General features: G+C 40.3%; 1 protein-coding gene across 1 annotated transcript in view; it reads left to right on the plus strand.

Annotated features, from left to right (window-relative positions):
• Positions 1 to 4,888: 4,888 nt before the first annotated feature.
• The window catches only part of LOC117027110 (nuclear pore complex protein Nup153-like), an 85,155-nt gene continuing 69,788 nt past the window's right edge, over positions 4,889 to 20,255 (plus strand). Inside the window, 2 exon segments of the mRNA XM_033114506.1 lie at positions 4,889 to 5,464; positions 14,474 to 14,699. Coding sequence (XP_032970397.1) covers positions 5,351 to 5,464; positions 14,474 to 14,699 — 340 coding nt within the window. The 5' untranslated portion in view covers positions 4,889 to 5,350.

Below are 20,255 nucleotides of genomic sequence, written 5' to 3' on the forward strand. Positions count from 1 at the left end.
CTTTCAGATGGTGTCTATGTTTCCAGCTGGCTACCATCTCACCTAGATGGGCCGACAGAATCCTGGCTGATTTTCACTTCCAGATCTTGTGGGAACTCCTCTTCCTGGCACAACACCCCTGGGATGGGGAACCCGGCATGAGGCCGGGACACCTTCTGCTTCTGGAGTCAACCTTCTCCAGTGAGGTGTCTCTGCCAGTGTTCAGCCAGTATATGTGAGTTTGGGGTGAACCTGTTTCGCATCTCTACCCCTCCTAGCTGTCTCAATGTAGTCTCTTTTTATATCCTAAGTTATAGGGGTTCTGTTCACTTAGTCTTCAGATGATTCTGGAAATTCATTGTTCTATAATTTCTTTGTAATTTTGATGTGATCCTGGCATGAAATAGGCATAGCATTTACCTAATTCACCATCTTCATAATGAAGGAACCCAGGTTGGTTTATTATGATATTTATTTTTCAAATTAGAACAAAATGGAATTTTCGTGATATTCCTAAGGAAGATAGTGAATTCTATATATAAATTAGAGATTACCCACTTCTGAGACCTCTGCTCCTGAGTGCCACCATTTCTTCCCTAAAATTGAGGGTCACTGTTTTGGTCCAGCACCCCAAGGACAGCTGTGGAAGGGGGTGGGAGTGACAGCAGTTAGCAAAACAAAGATCTGACTGAACTAGAAAGCAGTTCGGTGGAGGATAAGGTCATCCTTACCCGTAATTGTTCTTACAAACCAAGCACACGTTTGTTTAAAAGGCTTTAACTTCCTCTGCACTGATCTTCAAGCAGAATCTGCATTGCTGGCTGGCATCAGTTTTTCGGTCCTTCTTCTAACAAGTCCAGGGAGGACTTGGGCCAGAAGTCCACAGGATCATTCTTCATCCTGGGACTCTGCTCCCGAACCTAAATGTGCACTGAACTCCCCGGGGGTGTCTGTCAGGGAGGCGCCTCCTCACATTTCCATTCCCAGCTTCACTGCCCTGCCGCCATACCTAAGATTTTGCTTCACTTTGGGTAAAACGGGGGTGTGGTTAGGAAGAGGCATAATCACCTCCTCATTTCATTGCCTGGAGTATTTAGAACCCAACAAACAGGAAGAGAACCTGGTTTTTGCTTTGGAAAGTCTCCAGAATGGTGTGTCTCTGCCAAAGATCCTTTCTAAAAAGTGAAATTTATAGTAGAAAAGTATTTGTTGTATTACAGTAAGGTGGGATTATGGTGATTTTTTAGAAAATTCTTTAATGTTTTTGTTATTTTGGTTTTAGTAAGTTGTTTTGACACGGTTACAGTGTGAGAACTTTTTAAGCAATAAAGTTTGAGTTTTGTTCTCACCTGACATGACTTAGCATGTGGGGCAGAAATGACAAGTATTTACATTAACTTTGGGTCTTGCTGTGCTTTACTTTTCCTAGAAGCTTCACCTGGGGTCCAGCTTTCTCCCTTGTACAGTGTCATTTCCAGGACTGGATTCCATAATAAACCAGATCCTGTGAGTCCCTTTAGGAAGAGCCCCCGGGTGGGGTCCCCTCAGTCATTTGGAGGGTGGTTCCTCTGGGTGGGGAGGGGCGGTGGGGACAGGAGCTTGAACTCACTGGCCTCTGCATTCCAGTGGGGCAGGACCAGACTCCTCCGTGAAAGGCAGCCAGCACTTCGTCCGCAGGACCCAGCACCTTTCTGCCAGGTCACCTTGAGACAGCACCAGCCTCATCTTTCAAACATGCTGCGGCCCAGCGGGACCTCAGACCAGTGTGCGGATGCCATGTGCTTCCTGGGCCGCTTCCTTTCCCCTCCTGAGAAGTTAGTAGGAACATGCATTGTCACCTGGGTGAGTCGACTGTTTCTGCTTTTTCCCGAAAGCCAGAGAACTGAAAATCCTGGATTAATGAAGAGGCAGAGTTTCTGTTTGCACTTACTACACACCCCTCTGTGTACAAACCTCCACAGATTCAAACAAAGTTATTCTGGTAGTTTTAATCAGTTTGTACTGTATAATATTGAGGCAATATTCTAATTTGTTTTTTTTATAAATAATATATTATGTATATGAAATGTGTTTCTATAATATGTCTGTAGACAGAAAAGACTGCGCACTAAAATGCAGAGAAAAGTGATTTGCAGAAATTCATAAGGTACTGGATTTTGTTACAAAGCAGCTTGGGCGATCTCATGTTCCTGAGCTCATGCAAGAGGATTTTATTGCCTGAGAATGAGGTTGCAAATCCCTCTTTGCAGAAGAGGTTACAGAATGCTGCTCTCTGTAACCAGACATCCTACGTAGGACTGAATGATTTTGCTGTCCACTCGTGTTTTAGGTGTACATATGCTTTGACTGCAAGTTTGGTGCCACACTCCCCTTGGCCACCAGGCCATGCACTGCCATTCTGTCCTGTTTCCTAAGCAACTGAAAAATCTCACAGCTGTGTTCTTTGGTCTTCCACCTGGCCCGCCAACTGCTGGCTTCACATTGTATTATAACCCCTGAAAGTGACTGGGCCTCAGCCTCCAGAATTTCTGTCACCTTGGTTCAGCCCAGAATGCAGATAGACTGGGGAGAGCAGTGTTACTGTAAAAACACAAGACACACCAAGACTTGGATTGGAGTGCGGAGGGGGTATGGATTTTTGTCTCTTTGTGGGTTGGTTTGGCATTGGTAGGCTTCACTGTGGTGTGGTTTTACTGTTGCTAGCTTACTGAATTCTGGAAAATGCTGAAGAGGTGGAGTGAGGTATACCGTTCACGGGTGCCCACTTCACCGTGTTTGCAGGAGATGATTGAATACAGATGACCCTGCTGTCCGTCTCTTCATTTGTAAAATTCTCCCAGTAATGGAGACATTGTGGGATCACGTGTGCAGAAATTTCTACAGAGGAACTTTATGTACCTAACCCAGAGAGGCCTGTGCAGTTGGTCTGGATGTATAGCAATAAATGTGTTGTGAGAGGGAGAGCAAGCGTGTAGCCTGCTGGACCTTTTTTCTTTAATGGTTAGCATCAGTAAATGAGTAGGATAAGGAGATTTTAATGAGAAGCTGCTGTTCATGATTTTTGTGTATAATGAGCTGACTGCAGTATGTTACTATTGTCTGTTTTTTAAAAAAAATTGTTGTTTATATGCACTTTGAACTGTATTGCATTACTTGGTACAGATCGTGTGTGAGTGTGTGTGTGTGTGTGTGTGTGTGTGTGTGTGTGTGTTAGAATACAGACCATCTAATTCGGATTTTAAAACATCAGTTTTTTGTCTTTACTAACTCTGCCATTAGTTTGCCATCTGATGTTCCACAGCTGTATGTCCCGTGTCCCTGCCACTTAATAATAGTAACTGCCAACATTCATTGAGGTTTTACTGAATATTAGGCACTGTTCCCAACATTGGATATTTATTATTTCATTCCATCCTTACTACAACAGATACTATTGTTATTAGGTGTATGACGAATGGAAAACTGGGGTAGAGAGCTTAGTGACTGGGAGCTTGTTCCGTTGGTGACATGTCACGGAGCAGCAAGCCAGTGGAAGGAAAGACTGGATACCTGCAGAGAGCGGCAGGGCTGTGGTGAGTGTCAGAAGTTCCAGACTGACCAATACTGGGGGGCGGTAGCTGTAGCACGTAGGGTAGGATGTGTGATACATGGCACGATGCCTAAATGAATATTTAGAGCAAGTAGCAGAGCCGGCACTGCCACCCATGAAATACCATGTTTCCACGAAAATAAGACCTAGCCGGACAATCAGCTCTAATGCACCTTTTGGAGTGAAAATTAATATAAGACCTGATATTATATTATATTATATTATATTATATTATATTATATTATATTATATTATAATATTATGTTAAAGACCTGGTCTTACATTATAGTAAAATAAGACCGGGTCTTATATTAATTTTTGCTCCAAAAGATGCATTAGAGCTGATTCTATAGTTCTATAGATTCTATAGCTGATTCCTAGCCTAAAATAGGCTAGGTCTTATTTTCAGGGAAAATAAGGTAGCTTAATATGAAAGATGTGTCTGAAAATGGTATTTCAGAGTCTTTTCAGAAAAATCTCAGTTTTGTACAGTAGCCTTTCTGAAATGATCAAGAATTAGGGTTAACCTTTCCTGGACAGAAGAGTGTCTTACATAGACTGCCAGGGGAAAATAGGGAGGGGAAATGAGCCCAAAACCTACTTGAATTTATAGAATGGGGGATGGCGTGGAGAGCAGCTATGTAATATTTAAATTAACTATGAAAACTACAAATACAGTTGAAGACAAAATGAACAAATTATCATTGCCTTTACTAGTGTGAGATCAATAGTATTTGGTGGTTGATATTTTCATTTGTCATTGTGACTATGGGAGAGTAAACTGGTTTGGGGCATCTTTTATGGGATAGTTCAGTATAGGCCTGTGTTTAAGAGTTAATTTCCAAAGTACATTATTATCCGTATTCTTACATCTGTTTATAGGTATTTGGACACACTTTTTCTCCTAGCAAAACCATAGCCTTGTGTTTCTAGGTCATCACCTTATGGGAAGAATACCTTTATAAAAATACTTTTAGGGTTAGGTAAGGTCAAGAGCTTTCTTCTATTTAAATTACCCTGCTCTGGCCAATACTCATTTTTGAAATTACAATATTCAAGCTTTAGAAATATGTTGGGGAAAAAGATAACTAACTACATTAAACTTTATTTTACAGAGCAAACCTTTCCCTTCATGTAGTTAAAACGTCTTTGTTTTAAATTAGTTTCAGGTGTACAAAGCAACGTAATAGACATTTACAGCATTCACAACGTGATACCCCTCCCCCCCAATCTACTACCCCTCTGACTTAAAAGAAGTGACAGCGTTCTGCCTGGCGACCGCGGCGGCGTCCTTAGCAGCGGCCATAGACGCTGACAAAGGCGGTGACTGCGGGGATGGTGACGTCGCCCACGTGGGCGTTGTGCGCATAGTGGAGGGTTGGGCGGTAGCGGCGGCGGCGGCTTTAACTGCGGCAGCTCGACTAGGGCGACGGGAGAATCCCCGTGACCGGCGGTCGAGTTAGGCAGTCGAGCGGGTGGATTCGCGCTCGCTGTGCTTTGCGGAGCTTATAGTAGATACCGTGCTACACGCAGAGGAGGTGGTGCGCGAGGGGCTGCGGGAGCGGAGTCCGCTCCTCGGCTTCGTAGCGCCCACCTCCTTCTCTGCTGCCGGCACGCATTTTGTCACCTCTGTGCTAGCAACTTCACGGTACCTGTGTGTCTGTGCCCGCGTGTGGGCAGCGCAGACGGACTTTTGGGTCGGGGTGGGCGGGAGATGTGGGGCTTTACGGAGGCCGCCTCTGCTTTACCCGCCCCGTAGCGGGAAGGAGCCGAGGCCCCGCCATGGCCTCGGGGGCCAGAGGACCAGGATGGGGCGCCGGCGGCGGCAAGATCCCGACGAGGCGTTGCCACCTGCGCTCAGGTCAACCTTACCAGCACGGTTGGCAGAGGCCCCAGGTACTAGACAGCGACTCCCTGTGGTGCAGCGGGTGGGGAACTAGGCGGGAGGGAACTGCCGGTGAGGGGCCCTGGCTCCCTACGTGGATGAGTAGGAAAACGTTACCTTATTTTAATAAAAATCTCTTACAAAACTTCGCAGTGATAGTAAGGTGGGGAGTAAGTGTGTGGCTTAACCTTGTTAGAAAACAAAAGTACAGCAAAAGAGTGTGAGAAATTGTATACTCTTTCAGGTAGACTTCCTAGATTGCTTTATTCTGGATGGTCAATATTGAACACTTTAACATGTTTGCTGGTGTTAAATTGTATCATTAAAAAAAGAACAACATTTTGAAAGTAAAGATTTTGGGGAAATTTTCAATGGTAAAATTGTGGTTTATAACATTAAATAGCTTCCTATTAATGGTTAGAAGTCTTGGCATTACTATTGAATCCCACCAGTTTTCTGGCTGATACGTAAAGTGCTTGGTTTTCAGATTTCTTTGTGAGAAACGCGTATTGCAGGCAGATTTAAGATCAGAATTCAGATCAAAAGTCTGACCATTTAACCTAATCCTTTTGTAGAATGGAAGTCAAACACACATGCTTTTTGTATTTCCTGAAGAATACATGTCTCTGCCTTCCTACATCTCCTTAAAAGAAAGTTACTACAGAAGAAAATGAAATATTTTTAATACAGACCATTGGATGGTCTGGAAAGTTTAGAAAGGAGCTAATATATTCTAGGTGGCAAAAGCTATAATCACAGATTTTTAAAATGTACTTAGGTAAAAATCTAAATTTGGGGGTTGATGCCTTAACAAGATAACACCTAAGATCCAAACTCTCTTAGAGCTGCTGTGATTTTAGGTTGTGCAGTTCTGTTCTAGAGCTTGATACTTGATCATTTCCCTCATCCAAACTACTTTCAGCTTCTTGCCTCACTCACCCATTTAATTGGAAAAGAAAATATATTTTTGGCTTTTGAATCGGAATTAAAGATGTTTGGGGGTTTCTTTATCAACACTGTAGGTGTTACTTAATATTGGCAGAAAATAGCACATAAAAGTATCCAGGAATATACAAAAGACGACTCAATTTAATATTACCGATTTTTAAATCTTAAAATAAGGACTTTCTTTACTCCTTTATGGGACTTTTGTGGATTTGTAGGCTGACTGCCTCCTTTCGGTCTACTACTCTTACCAGAACCTTGGCTCTGGAAGAATCTACCGCCACCTCCTGGTGCTAGGGAACTACTTAATTTTGCCCTTTTTTGGGGGATGGGATAGGAGGATGCTTCAGAGGTTTTATCTTCTGGTTTGGAGCTAAGGGAATCCATTCATTTTACCTTCCTAGGTTGTAGTTTGTCTTACCAGTCAGTTCCTGCATTAGCCTATTTGAAAAAGGAGGGGAGGAAACACCTTTATTCAGTAACTTAGACCAGGAGTCTGCAAATGTTTTCTGTAAAAGCCAGATAGGTTTGTAGCTGAAAGTTCTTTCCTTTGTTTTCACATTCTTTAAAAAGTATAAGTCATTCTTAGCATATGGCCCGTGTAAAAGCCATCCAAGGACTGAATTTGGCCCACAGACCATGGGCTGCCTAAATAACACTCCTTTATATGTTACTGTAGGTTTTTGGTGGTGATGGTGTTTTGTTGGATTGCTACCTTCCATGTAACACTGGTTCCAAATAAGTATGTCCTGCTTGGTATCTGCTGACTAAAGAGTGTTCTCATGTTTGAAAAGGAGGGATCTTTAGAGGTTGAATGCTGAACTCATTCCAGAAGTCACTAAGTAGTTTGACTTTTATCTTTATTTTCTTTGTCCTAGATGTTTAATTCTATCCATGGAAATAGGAATGGAAAGAGTCAATAGGAAAAATGTACTCTAATGGAGTCAAACACTTGGGTTTGAATCCCTGTTATGCCAGGACTTGTAATAAACTTGTAAATAAATACAAGTTATTTAAGTTCTCTGTGCTTAATTTACACATCTGTAGAGCAGAAATTGTTGTGAGGGTTAAATGAGATAATAGAAGTAAAGCTCTTAGATCAGGGCCTGGCATATAAAGTAAGGACTCATTTGCAATTATTGTGATTAAATAGAACCTTTTGATTTAAATGTTTTAACTGCCTGTGAATTTTGCTGCCTCTTTCTAGCAGTTTTTCCTTTTTATACTGATGCTCAATCTTTTATAGGCTCAATCTTTTATATTGGATTTAAGGACTTGTTTGCTGAGTGATGAGGCCAAGCCTTAAATTATTACTACTCTCTTAAGTACTTACTTTTAACATATTTTCCTTGTAGAAATGCCAGTCATTTAGATGTATAGGGAAATAAATCTAAGTGTTGAGTTGTTTGAAGAGATGGTGTATTTTGGTTTGTGATGAGAGGCCCTTGTGTATTTTATGAATTTACCACATTTTCTGATAAGTGACAAAAGAGCCCAGGTGTTGTTTCCATTTCCTGGAAAGTTCCCTGATGAGGCAGGTTAGTTTTAAGTAAAATGAAGACTGGTCTGATGTCCCTAATTAAAACCATTTTCATTAGGCACAGAGTATTTTGGAAAAATGTGATGACCTTGTATTCTCAGAAATGTTTTCTTTGTAGCTACTTAGTTAATGGTCATGGCTGTAGCAGGCTTTGAAAAGGTTCTTCTGTGTTGGGAAGCCCAATTAAAGTCTCGCCACCAGGTACAATTTACTGTGTTTACTGTCAGAACAGGACAGGACAGTGTCTTTTCTGTCTGTGCGAGGAGATATTCCAGTGTGTGTGTTAGTTTGCTTGATTTCACTGCTCTTTTCCACAGTATGATTTCAGAAATAAATTCTTACATACTGTGTCAAACAGATTGTGGATGAAAAGTGGCAATATCTTATAGGGAACTTTGGGTTAAACTGCTTTGGCCTTTTAGTGGGTCTCCTAAAGCTAGCTTGAAGGTCTTTTAGGGACTCCTTTTCTTGTCCTTGTTGTTTGCATCCTGTTAATTATCTATTCACCACCTCTGTGATATGGATAACTGAAAATAAGAGACTAAGCCAGGCCATGTTTCTCCTTCATGCGTTAGTGACAGAGTTTTGAAGGAAGTGGAAATGTGTGGCCCATTGTAGTTTTTAATTTTTTAGCCAGAGTAATTTTTATGCCCACGTTGTTTGGCTTGATCTGTTGATGTTGAGAAGGGAAACGAAAAGCGGATTGTTAGTGGCTAGAAGGTTTTGGACTGGGTAGATTGGGAAAACTTGGCTGCTGACTGTCACACTGGAGGTTGTAAAATATGACAAGTAATAGCTTAGATTTGTAGGTTAGATTGAGATGATTTAAAACTAGATTCAGTATAACTGCATTAGAATTTGAATACTTCATTACCTTTTTCCCTCATAGAAATAACTGAGTGTTAAAGTCAGAATAGAGACGTATTGTTAAACAAGTAATGTTAGAATGGATATATTTAAAAACTGGCAATACCTGGAAGATTACAATGGCATCTAGGTTTTCGCTCTAATTTAGTGTTTTTATAATAGATATTTTTTAAGTCTCATGTGAAGCCTTGTGTTTTTAGCTCTTGTTCTTTACTTGGGCTTGGAGGCAGCAGGGGGAACACTGATTAAACAGACTATATGAAATAAGAGTTTCGAAAAGTTTGGGAAGGAGAGTCTGGTGGTGTGGGAATTCAGTGGATAAGGAGAATGTGTACAGAACCGTGGAAGAGAACTAAGCGTAGTGACAGCCCTAAGGAAATGACGGCCACTGAAAGAGCAGATAGAAAAAAAAAACAGCGGTGTATTCTGGAGGCATGGGGCTCCAGAACCTGAAAGGTGATGATGGATTATGTTTGATATTTATACTTAGAGAGGCAGTGAAGTTATTTGACAAAAGAGATTTTATAGTCTGAGTACTACTGTTTAATAGAGTATGATGTGAAGAAGAGAGATGCATAGACCTGAAGTCAAGAAAACTAGTAGGAATAGGGGGTTCTATGTAAGAAGAAGGAAGGCTGTATATAGTAGTGATAACGAAGGAATTAGTCATGTTGGAGAGATGTCTTTGGTTGTTCTGAGATTTACAATTGGTGAAAAGATACATAGGAAAAGAAGACCTTTTTTATTAGAAATGAGTTGTGAGTTTGGATTGTAGAAGAGCCTTTCCCCACCTCAGCCTTCTTTCTTTAATCCTTGAAATCAGGTAAAATGGAGTTTGAAAAGCTAGTGTACTCACTGCGCCTTAGACATCGATTGTGTTTGATATGTGGGTCATTTACTTGATTTTACTTCTGACCCCCAAATTGAGTACTCTAATCTCAATGGCATTTTTTGACGTATTTTACCAAATGCAGAACCTTAGAGAGAAACGACCCAATCATTTTAACCAGTCTGAGTTTGAAGATTCACCCCTTTAATCCTTGAATTTAGCTTCATTAGTTGTGATTATGTTGTTAGGGTTACAAGGAGTATTTCTAAGATTTTAATGCTCCGTTTCTTTGTTGATTTTTCTAAGCCCTTCATTAATTTAGCTTTTTGGGGGGCTGCCTTTCTGCTTCTTTTCATTTAGTTGGTTTTGTATTATTTATCATTCCAGAGGATGGTTTCAATTTTCCCATGTACTTGGATAGCTTCACATGTTGGTTTTTGAAGGAAGGATTATCAGTGTAGTGACAGAAATATTATTTGGTTAAGGTACAACTATTACACTGAGCAAATGTATTATTTATTTTTAAGTTCTAGAATCACTGATGTTCTTTTTCAAAACGTGTCATGGAATATTCATGTGTAGGAATAAGAGGTTGGTTGAGCAGTGCAGTCGTAGGTAAATTCAAACCACGCACCACCTAATCTGTGTGTGAGCAGACCTGGTGTCTGCGCTCACAGAGCCAATGCTAGTGCAGGTGATGGACAGACTGTAATTACATCCTGTTTGACAAATTGCCGTCCTTTAAGAAGTACGGGGCGCTGTTGGAGCATATAAGGGGGGAACTGCCCAGACTTGGAGGACCAGAGAAGGTTTTCTGTAGGAAAGCTTCCATAGAGTTACGTGGTGGCCATTATGCTTACCTCTGAAGCCTCTGACAGCAGGAAGGAAGCTGATCTGGTAAGGTGGGACTTGAGTGTACACTCCTTGGGAGACAAAGATTAGATGTTCTTTGGTTATACAGTCAAAGGAACCTTTACTTCTACAAGGAAACGGTTTTTCCCTTTTGTCAGGCAGGGAAGTATTTCTCCAAATTTATTTAATAGACAGGGCTCCTTGCCTCTTTATGGTCTCCACCTAATTCTGTGCATAATCAGGAGTTTCTTTTTCCAGCAGTTTTAAAAAGTTGAATATTTGGTAGTTGGCTATTTACTATAAGTTGTTGAATCTTTACAACTAGAAATAAAGTAGTTTCAAAGATAGACTTTTATGTTTACTTGTGGTTTGAATTTCAGAGTTGATATTATGAAGTGGCTATTTATAAAACTTGGTGTAATGGTCTGATGTATTTGATAATCATGGAAATAGGCTGATCATTTAGGTAAACCTTTGTTGTACTTAAGCTTATATTCAGGGTTATGTTTACTCTGGCCTTAATTGGGATAATAGTCACTGAGTTTGTAGAGGATTTTAGAACACTGGTTCTCCACCTTTAATTTGCATAAGAATGACATCAAGAGCTTTTTATAGCAGACAGATTTCCATTTCTAACCTGGTCAGGGTGACACCAAAGCTGCTGATGAGAAGACTCCAGTTTGAGGACCACTGTGTTAGTCCTTTTACAGTTTCTCTCTGTATATGTATGTACATATGTATATATGCTATAGAATAAAAGATTACACATAGGATCTCACACGTACACGTGTACACACGCACATGATTTAAGGGGAATTTTGAAGAACTTCAATAGTTATTTAATGTTTGTTAGATTTTTCAGTCATTACATGGTTACCATAAGCTTCGTCAGCATGTACCAAGGACACTGCTGTATTTGAGTCTTGGCACTTTTTGTTCGCTCAGTTTAGAAAACTTCACTAGAAATTTGCATGGCTCATTCCTCACCTTTTTCAGGTTTTTGCTTATATAAAATACCTATCCCATTTGGCTTCCCTGCCTTATTCTTGCCCATAGCACCGAATGATAATGTTATATGTTACATATTATATTTATTTGTCCCCCTAATTTAGAATATAAGCTCCAAGAAGGCAGGAACTCGTTCCCTGCCGTCTCCCCAGTGTTCTGTGTCTGACATGTAGTATGGGACCCGTAAGTACTGAGTGAGTGAGCTGAGTGAAGAAAAGCAATGTCTGCTGTTACATCTATGAGTTAAATAAGATTCCAAAATAGTCCCCAAATAAAGCTTCTCTTGTGGCCTATTTATGGACTTCTTTAAGCGATAAAGATTGGATGTAACTTTTGGATACTCTGAGTGCTGCCCTAAGCGTGGTACATTTGTCCCATTGTTGATAAAGTAGATGAGTCAAAGTGATACATGGACTGACTTTTTAATTTTCATGTTAATTATACAAAAAACTCTGACAAGTAGCACTACTGTAGCAATACCTTAGGGGCCCATCAAGAAACAGACACTCTGAATGATTGAACGGAAATGTCTTTTAAGAGAGTCTACTTAGAGATATGCTGGTGGTTAAAGGAATAAATACGGGGTGGCAGGAGGCCCAGAGACTAGCAATAGCAGAAGCTGCCGTCATCCCTCAGACTGGAAGGATAAGGGGAAGAAATGGTGTCAGGAGTGGAGGAGGGGCCACCTGGCGAGAGCTGTAGTTTTAGAGATGGGGCGCTTAATCGGAGGGAGCACAGGAGGAAAGACCTCTTTCCTCCCGTCCTCAAATATCTGGTGTCTGTCAGGGGCCACACCCTCCAGAAGCCAGTTTGGTGGGACAGCTTCTCAAGACTAGAATGAGGGATGGGCACGTGAAGCCCAGTACAGCATCAATCTGTGATTTGGTAGATTTTATTGTGTAGGAAAAGCTAAATTTATGAAGAGAAGTGAGCGGATAGACAGAAAACTCAGTAAGTAATAGTACAGGTGAAAATCATGGCTAAAGTTTGGGAAACACTGGGGAGACTGTTCTGTAAGCCACAGTCTGTTCTGTACAGTCCTGTGGGGACAGAGTCCCAGAAATCGGTTTCCAGGCTCTTGGCCTCACGTGGAAAGGTGCTGGCTCGGGTAGTAGATGGCCATCAGCTGTGACTGGTTGGCCATCAGCTGTAACCAGTGAGCCAATTAGCCACGATATAACTGCCGTGGTGGGATAGCAGGCGCGGCTTGCAGCTAGCTAGTAGGGGTTGGTTGGTTGGCAGAGAAGCAGATTGCGGATTGCGCATCCTGTGGAGCCTGCTTCCTGTATCTTCAACCCAGCTGCCTGCGAGAATATAGTAGTATGACTCCGTTATCTGTGGCTCCATTGGTGTTCGTTTTTGGCCTCACCATATCCTGCATTCTTGTGTGGGGAGTGGGACCAGAGACTCTGCATTACAGTCCACTGGACAATTTGTTTTTCTCATTCATTTTAGAATATTTTATTATACATTTTAATGATTGCGTGACTAGTGCTCCACATTATACGTTTTCCATATAACTGAATCTTAATAAGACTTGTAAGTCCACATAATTTTATTCACCTCTTGTAGAGGGACTTTTTCCCTGAAATAAATGTATTGTAATTTCATTAAATGTATCTAATTTCCTAATCTCTTTAACGAGAATGGTGGTTCTGAAACTTGAGCACCCATCAGAATCCCTTGGGGGCGTTTGTTAAAACAGGTGAGCCTACCTGCTGAGTGTGGTAGGGCTGGGATAGGGCCTGGGGCGATGCTGATGTCACTGTGCCGGGGGCACACTTTGGGAACCCCCAGGACTCAGGGATTCTGAGCTTATGGCCTTTTCTTATGACTTAGGGTCGCTCACCCCACAGCGGTACACTGAAGTAGAGGGATGTTGTTTTCTTCCAGTGGTTCCGGGTCAGTTTTATCTTCCATATTCCTTTTTACTGTCGAGCTCTTGATGCTGTCATTCATTGTGCCACTAGTAACTCCTCTCTGTCTCACGGTAATTTCCTTGTGCTGAGCTGCTGTGGGCTGAGATAGATACGTTGGTTAGATTTTAGTTAAGTAAAGGCAAGGTCTGCAAGCAAAGTTCATGAGCTTTAGGGAATGAGCTTTATTATATCCATTTTGACTGGTTTTGTTTGCTGATTGTTCTCCACAGAAATCTACCGCTGCCCCAGAAGTGACCTTTGGTTAAGTATGGTGTTCATTTTAAGTCTCCATCTGTAAAGTGACCCTGTTAATACCGACTTCATAAAATTATTGTGAGGAGTAGATTGAATAAGATTTATATACCGCTTAGCATAGTGCCTGGCACGTAGCAAAGCTACTGTAAATGTTAATACTGATAGTTGTTACAGCACATTTTTCTCCTTTTAGAAGTTACCATAATAAAACTATTTCCTCAGATTTTCAGGCAACATTCTGTATAATGAAATTTTACCATTAAAAAACATGAGATTATTTACTGAGTTTCTTATGTTGGATTAGTTGTCTGTCGTCTGTCATTTTTGAAAAGGAGTCTCCTAGTTTTGTCTGGATTTTTGTTCTTTTAAAAGACGGCAATAAAATAATTGCTTGAGGAAGCTATTGAAGGTATTCTTTATATTGCTTCTTTAATATGCTGAGATCAAAATGGATGCCTTTTCTCTGGGATTATAACATTTTAGTGCATGCTTCATTACTAAATTTAAAGTTTATGTCTCACGGGAAGGACTATTGGAGATTTTTAATGATTCGAATAATATAGCCATTTGGGGTTAATTATTGGCTCATGGATACATGCTATGGAAGAAAGAAAAAAGCAGGAATTTCATTATGTCTACACAATTTGTGAAATACTAGTATGACAGCATTAACTCAAGAAACTGATATTTAGGAAACTTTGTTGGAAACAGTTGTGTTTTTCTTAGTGTGGCTTTCTATAAGTTGGTACTTATATAAAAAGATACATTTCTCAAACTACCTTACATGTTTTTTTCCCCCCAACAGGGCATTCTTCGCAGATTTACAGAATCTCTTAAGAATATTGTCCCAAGATGGCTACAGAGCTACACCAGCAGGAAAGAAGATATACACACCTGCTCAGCAGTCAGAAGAGAGGCACAGCAGGGGCCCGAAAATAGAGAAGATGACCATCTGATATGTGCTGATGAGGAGAGCGCTAATATTCACGATGGCAGAATCACTCCTGAGCCAACAGTCAGTAACACGGAAGGTAAATAGGACGTGGGTATTGTGTTATGAATGCTAGGTTTCATGCCTGCATTTTAAATATTTTTATATTGTCTGATGTGGTAAATCTAATTGGGAAGTAGGAGGAGGGTAGTGATCAGATTCCAATTAGATAACTTTCTCATTTATCGGCTTTCTGATTATAATTAAGGGAGGCAGATACACTATATCAGTTAAGAGGGTAAGCTCTGACGTTAGACTTTGGGTTTGAATTTTCACACCAGCAATTGTGAGACACGTGGCTTGGGGAAGACAGTCTCCTCTCTCTTGTGTAGCCTCATAAATACTTTTGAAAACAGTAGTACATGTGAAGCCCTCAGAGTAGGCCCTGGCACTAAGGGAGTGCTGTGCACATGTCAGCTGTTACACTGACACTGGTACTGCCTCCCACAGCACAGGAATTTGGGTATGGCGGAACTGCAGTTGGCTTCTGTCCTCTCTGCAGCGCACCAGCGGGGCATTTCATTCATCGTGTCATTGAGTGACCATGCATGTTAAGGCTTGACCGTTTTTGGATCCACTTACAGCATTTGTGTGTGTGGGGGGTGGGTTTACAAATAGTAAATAGCTTCAGTGTAACCCATGCATGTGGCATATTTGAAAATACTACTCTGTCATTTCACGTTAAATACTTTTTACAGCTCTATTGAGATCCATGTCACATAGGCTTGAAGCAATGCATTTAAGGTGTACAGCTCGGTACTTTTCGACACTTTTTTTGAAATATATTACCTTTTTTTAAAAAAATATATTGAGCCTTTCTCTGGTGGATCTCTATGCTGACTGCTTCAATGTCATTTTCTTCCCTGGGCATCAAATGGGCCCCCAGCCTCTCTTTTTTTCCTGGATTAGAGACTTCTCGTATGTACCAGAGTGTATCCCCAGGGACTGACACCTTCTTTTCTATCCTCGTGTGCTTGCTTGTGAGGATTTACTAACTTGAAGAATTTAGTGTAGATGTCAGGTGAATGGAGAGTTTGTCATTTTACATCTGTAAATTCCATTTAGGTGCTTGTGTTTTCCTTGAAATAATGGAATTAATTCAGTGGTCACCACAGTCAATTCCAACTCGGATTTTATTCATTATATTACTGAGGTTATAAGGAGCTTTTCTGTTGCATGTATGTATATTATATACACCTTTGTGAATAACTTCTAAACTTAAAATAGGCAAAATGTCAAACTAGAAAATTTTCTCACAACAGAAAGGGGGATGGTGCAGTCATTGTCCCCTTTCCCCAGCTTCAGAGACAGCCCACTTGCCGTTGATCTCCTTGGCTCTGATCCCACGCCTATTCACCCCACTTTCCCAGTCTGATTCCTTTGGTTATTTGGAAATAATTTGTGAGCAGTTTTTTGATAATTAATTTCAAAGGCTGGTAGTGTTTCCCCTTTTTCTTAGATCTGAATTCTACTCCTATGTTAAACTTTGTAAATTCCAGAGCGTTCTCTCTTCACAGTCTGCCTCGACCTCTCTCACAGTGTTTATACGTATAATCACATACCATAAGAATTAAAGTACCTCTTATAACTCCTCAATATGTAGAATGTAGATCTCACTAAATACAACACGTCACAGTTTGTGTTTCCTCTGTGAAACATTACACTTGATTTTGTCAATGTGTTCTCAAAATAACTTAGACATATCTGCCTTTAAAATAGCGCCACATTGTTGGAAGCTTAAAATAATTCAGATATAACAGTCCTGAATGTTTTTAGTGAAGGTTAATTTTACCAGTGTGGCTTTTCTATTAACAGTACCTGGAGCTGGAGGGCACTGTACTGTCTTCAAATAGCACAGTGCAGGAAGAACAGTTACAGAATCTGTGGCCCATTCAAACCTGTTGTCTGCAGCTTTCCGCTGATGTACCTCCGTGTGCTGACTGTCTTAGTGATAGGGAGCCATGGAGTGTTTAGTGTGTTCTAGTGTGTTGCAGGAGCAGTGGACTGGATCGATGAGAGAAGTCATACAGTATTTGTCCTTTTGTGACTGACTTTTTCACTTAGCTTAATGTCTTTAAGATTCATCTATGCTGTAGCATGTACCAGAATTTACTTCTGTTTGAAGGCTGCGTAATGTTCCATTGTATTTATATACCACATATATTCGGTTGTCAGTGGACAATTAAGTTGCCTCTACCTTTTTGGCTATTGTGAATAATGCTGTTAGGAACATAGTTGTACAAATGTCTTTGAGAATCTACGTTTAGTTCTTTTGGGTGTATATCTAAAGCTGGTTCATGTGGTAACTTTGTTTTTAATTTTGTGAGGAACTGACTATTTTGCACAGAGGCTGTGCCCTTTTACACAACTCTTGATGTTGAACATCTTTTTCTACCAAGAGTGCATACAGGTTCCCGGTTCTCCACATCCTGCCAACATTTATTTTCTGCTTTTCTGATAATAGCTGTCCTAATGGGTATGAAGTGGTATCTCATTGTGGTTTTGATTTGCATTTCTCTCCTGATTGGTGATGTTGAACATTTTTTTATATGCTTGTTGGCCATTTGTGTATAAGCTTTCGAGAAATGTCTGTTCAAGTCCTTTGCCCAGTATTTAATCAGGCTATTTGATTTTTCTGTTTTATGAGTAGTAGGAGTTCTTTATATTTTCTGATATTAATTCCTTATCAGACATGTGATTTGCAAATATTTTCTACCATTCTGTGAGTTGCTTTCCACTCTGTTGATTGTGTGTTTTAGTGCACAAAACTTAAGTTTAATATAATCCATTATGTCTGCTGTTTTTTGGTTGCCTGTCATGTCCAGTCCAGTGTCGTGAAGCTTCTTCCCTTTATTTTCTTCTTGGAGTTTTATAGTTTTGGGTCTTATGTTTAGGTCTTTAATCCATTTTGAGTTAATGTTTGTATATTGTGTAAGGTAAGGGTCCCCTTTCATTTATTTTCATATGGAGATCCATGTTTCCAAAAACCATGTTTTGAGGACATTGCCCTTTGCCTGTTGAGTGGTAGCCTTGGTACCCTTGTCAAAGATCACTTGACCATTGAGGAGAGGGTTTATTTCTGGGCTATATATTCTATTCTATTTCATCTATTAACATGCTCAATTACATTAACAAATCCCTGATGATGAATGATTCCTTGCATCCCTCAATGAACTCCCCAGTGAGAGTGATCCCGGTCAAATAATTTTAACAGGTCTGTTAGGAACTTTGGACATAGTATAATATCTTTTTAAAGACTGTGTTAAGTATAGCACCTTGGCTAGCTTGGTTTCAGTTTCTGTTGATTAATTTTTTCCCACTGCGGATCACAGCTTTCTTTTTTTAGGTATATCAAGGGATTTTTTTTTTTTTTTTTACTAAATATTGTCCTTTTGGATAGACATGTAGAGTTTCTGGATTCTGTTATCTCCCTCTGAGGAGAATTGATTCTCGTTTAGCAGGCAGTTGTTACTGAATGATCATTTTGAACTTCATAGACTTAGTTTCATGCTTTGGTAGTTGTATCTATGGAAAGTCCAGGGTGTTTCTTAAGTCCCGTAAAGTGGTGGGACTTAGCTTCCAAGCTTGTGCCCCCTGTGCCTTTTGAGAATGAGTCTGCAGTAAATAGACTCTGGATACTCCCGTGGGGCCACCTGGAGGGCCCTCCTGGCGCAGTTTTCTAATCCAATGCCCTTAATTCTGATTTCTGCCTGCTGTGCTGTGCTTAGACTCCAGCTCTGCAACAGGTGTGAAATGTCCTAGACAGAGAGCTAGGTCGTGATAGGGCTCCCCGTGTGAGGTTTTTGTGTGCTGTGTTTTATTGCCTGAAAGCTGTTCCTTTACATAGTTTGTCCAGTTTTATAGTTGTTTACATTAGACAAGCTAATCTGGGGCCCAGTTGTTTTACCCTAACTGGAAGAGTCTTTTGGAAAGTTGTCAAATCTAACGTTCTTGAAAATACAACTGAAGATGAATAGGAAAATTCTGAAAAAGAATAAGGGGGACGTGGGGTAGGTTGGAGGCTCTTTTAGAGTTATTCAATGTGTCCTAAAGCTACAGTATGTAAACCATTATGGAACTGGTACAGAAATATACAGATATATCAAGTGGGAAAGGGGGGAAGCCTCTTGGAATTTAGCATAGAAGGTCCCCAACATAACTAACATTCGTTCAACTTATGATTTTTTTGACCTTGCTATGGTGTGAAAGTGATACACAGTAAATAGAAATTGTAGTTTGAATTTTGAATTTCGATCTTTCCCCAAGCTAGTGACCTGTGGTAAGATACTCTCGGGATGCTGGGCCACGGCCATGAGCCACAGCTCCCAGTCAGGTATGAGATCACAAAACACCTGATACTCTGCAGTGTACTGTGTCGCCAACGTTTTTGGATATTGTGTTCTGAGTAGGTGTAAAATAGGCTGGACGAAGGTATGATGTTTGGTAGGTCAGGTGTATTAAATGCGTTTTCGACTTAACGGTGTTTTCAACTTTGAACGGGTTTATGTGGATATAACCCCATCCATCGTATGTCGAGGGGCATCTGTATGTGAAGTGAGTAAAATTTTCATTTCTTTACAGTATTGGAATGCTAACAGGTCTCTATAAACAAGGTAGAAGTTATTTTCTGAATTACAAAAGACACCATCAAAAAAATGAATGGGTACAAACGACTGAAAATTTGTGATACTTTAGATCATCTCGCACTGATTTATTGAAAAAGAAATTAGACCTCAGTAATCTTGTTAGTATCTATATCAGTAAGCAACTAAGAGGAGAAGAAATAGAAATGACCAATGAATATAGGGAAGGATGCTGAATATGCCTGTCATTTAAGTAAGTGCAAATCATATACTGATGCCATTTGTCATATTATATTGACAGAAATCAGAAAGGGTTCATACGCAGTGAGAGCATGGGGGCAGTGTACATTATCATGGGGGCAGTGTACATTGTCATTTGCTCTTTGTGGGAGTATAATGACAGGAAATCTTTGGATCACAGTATCTCTCATAGGCAAAAATGAGCATGCGCTCTGATCTAGTATGTCAGAGCAATTCCACATAAAATGGTTTTCTCACTGATTCTGTGGATACCTCTGACTACTTAGGCTGTTTTATGGGCCCAGCTTTAGACTACCGAATCAGACCCTTCCTTTATGATTTTTATTAAAAATATGGCTAACATACATTGTTATGTTAGTTTCAGGGGTACACCATAGTTTTTCAACATTTATATACCCAAAAAGTTGATCACCATGGTAAGTCCAGGAACCATCTGACACCGTACCACGCTATCACAATATTATTGACTATATTCCTTATGCTGTACATTACATCCCCATGACTTATTTGTTTTATCCCTGGACATTTGAAATTCTTATTTCCCTTATATTTTCTCCTCTTTTAAATTTTTCAATTGACATTTGATATTAGTTTATATTAATTTCGGGTGTACAGCATAGTGGTTAGACATTTATATAATTTAGAAGTGATCCCCCAACTAGTCTAATATCCACCTGGCACTATACATGGTTATTACCATATTATTGACTTTATTCCTTATGCTTTACTTTATATCCCCATGAGTATGTTGT

This window comes from Rhinolophus ferrumequinum, chromosome 9, assembly GCF_004115265.2.
Source record: "Rhinolophus ferrumequinum isolate MPI-CBG mRhiFer1 chromosome 9, mRhiFer1_v1.p, whole genome shotgun sequence".
In the NCBI taxonomy this organism is placed as follows: Eukaryota; Metazoa; Chordata; class Mammalia; order Chiroptera; family Rhinolophidae; genus Rhinolophus; species Rhinolophus ferrumequinum.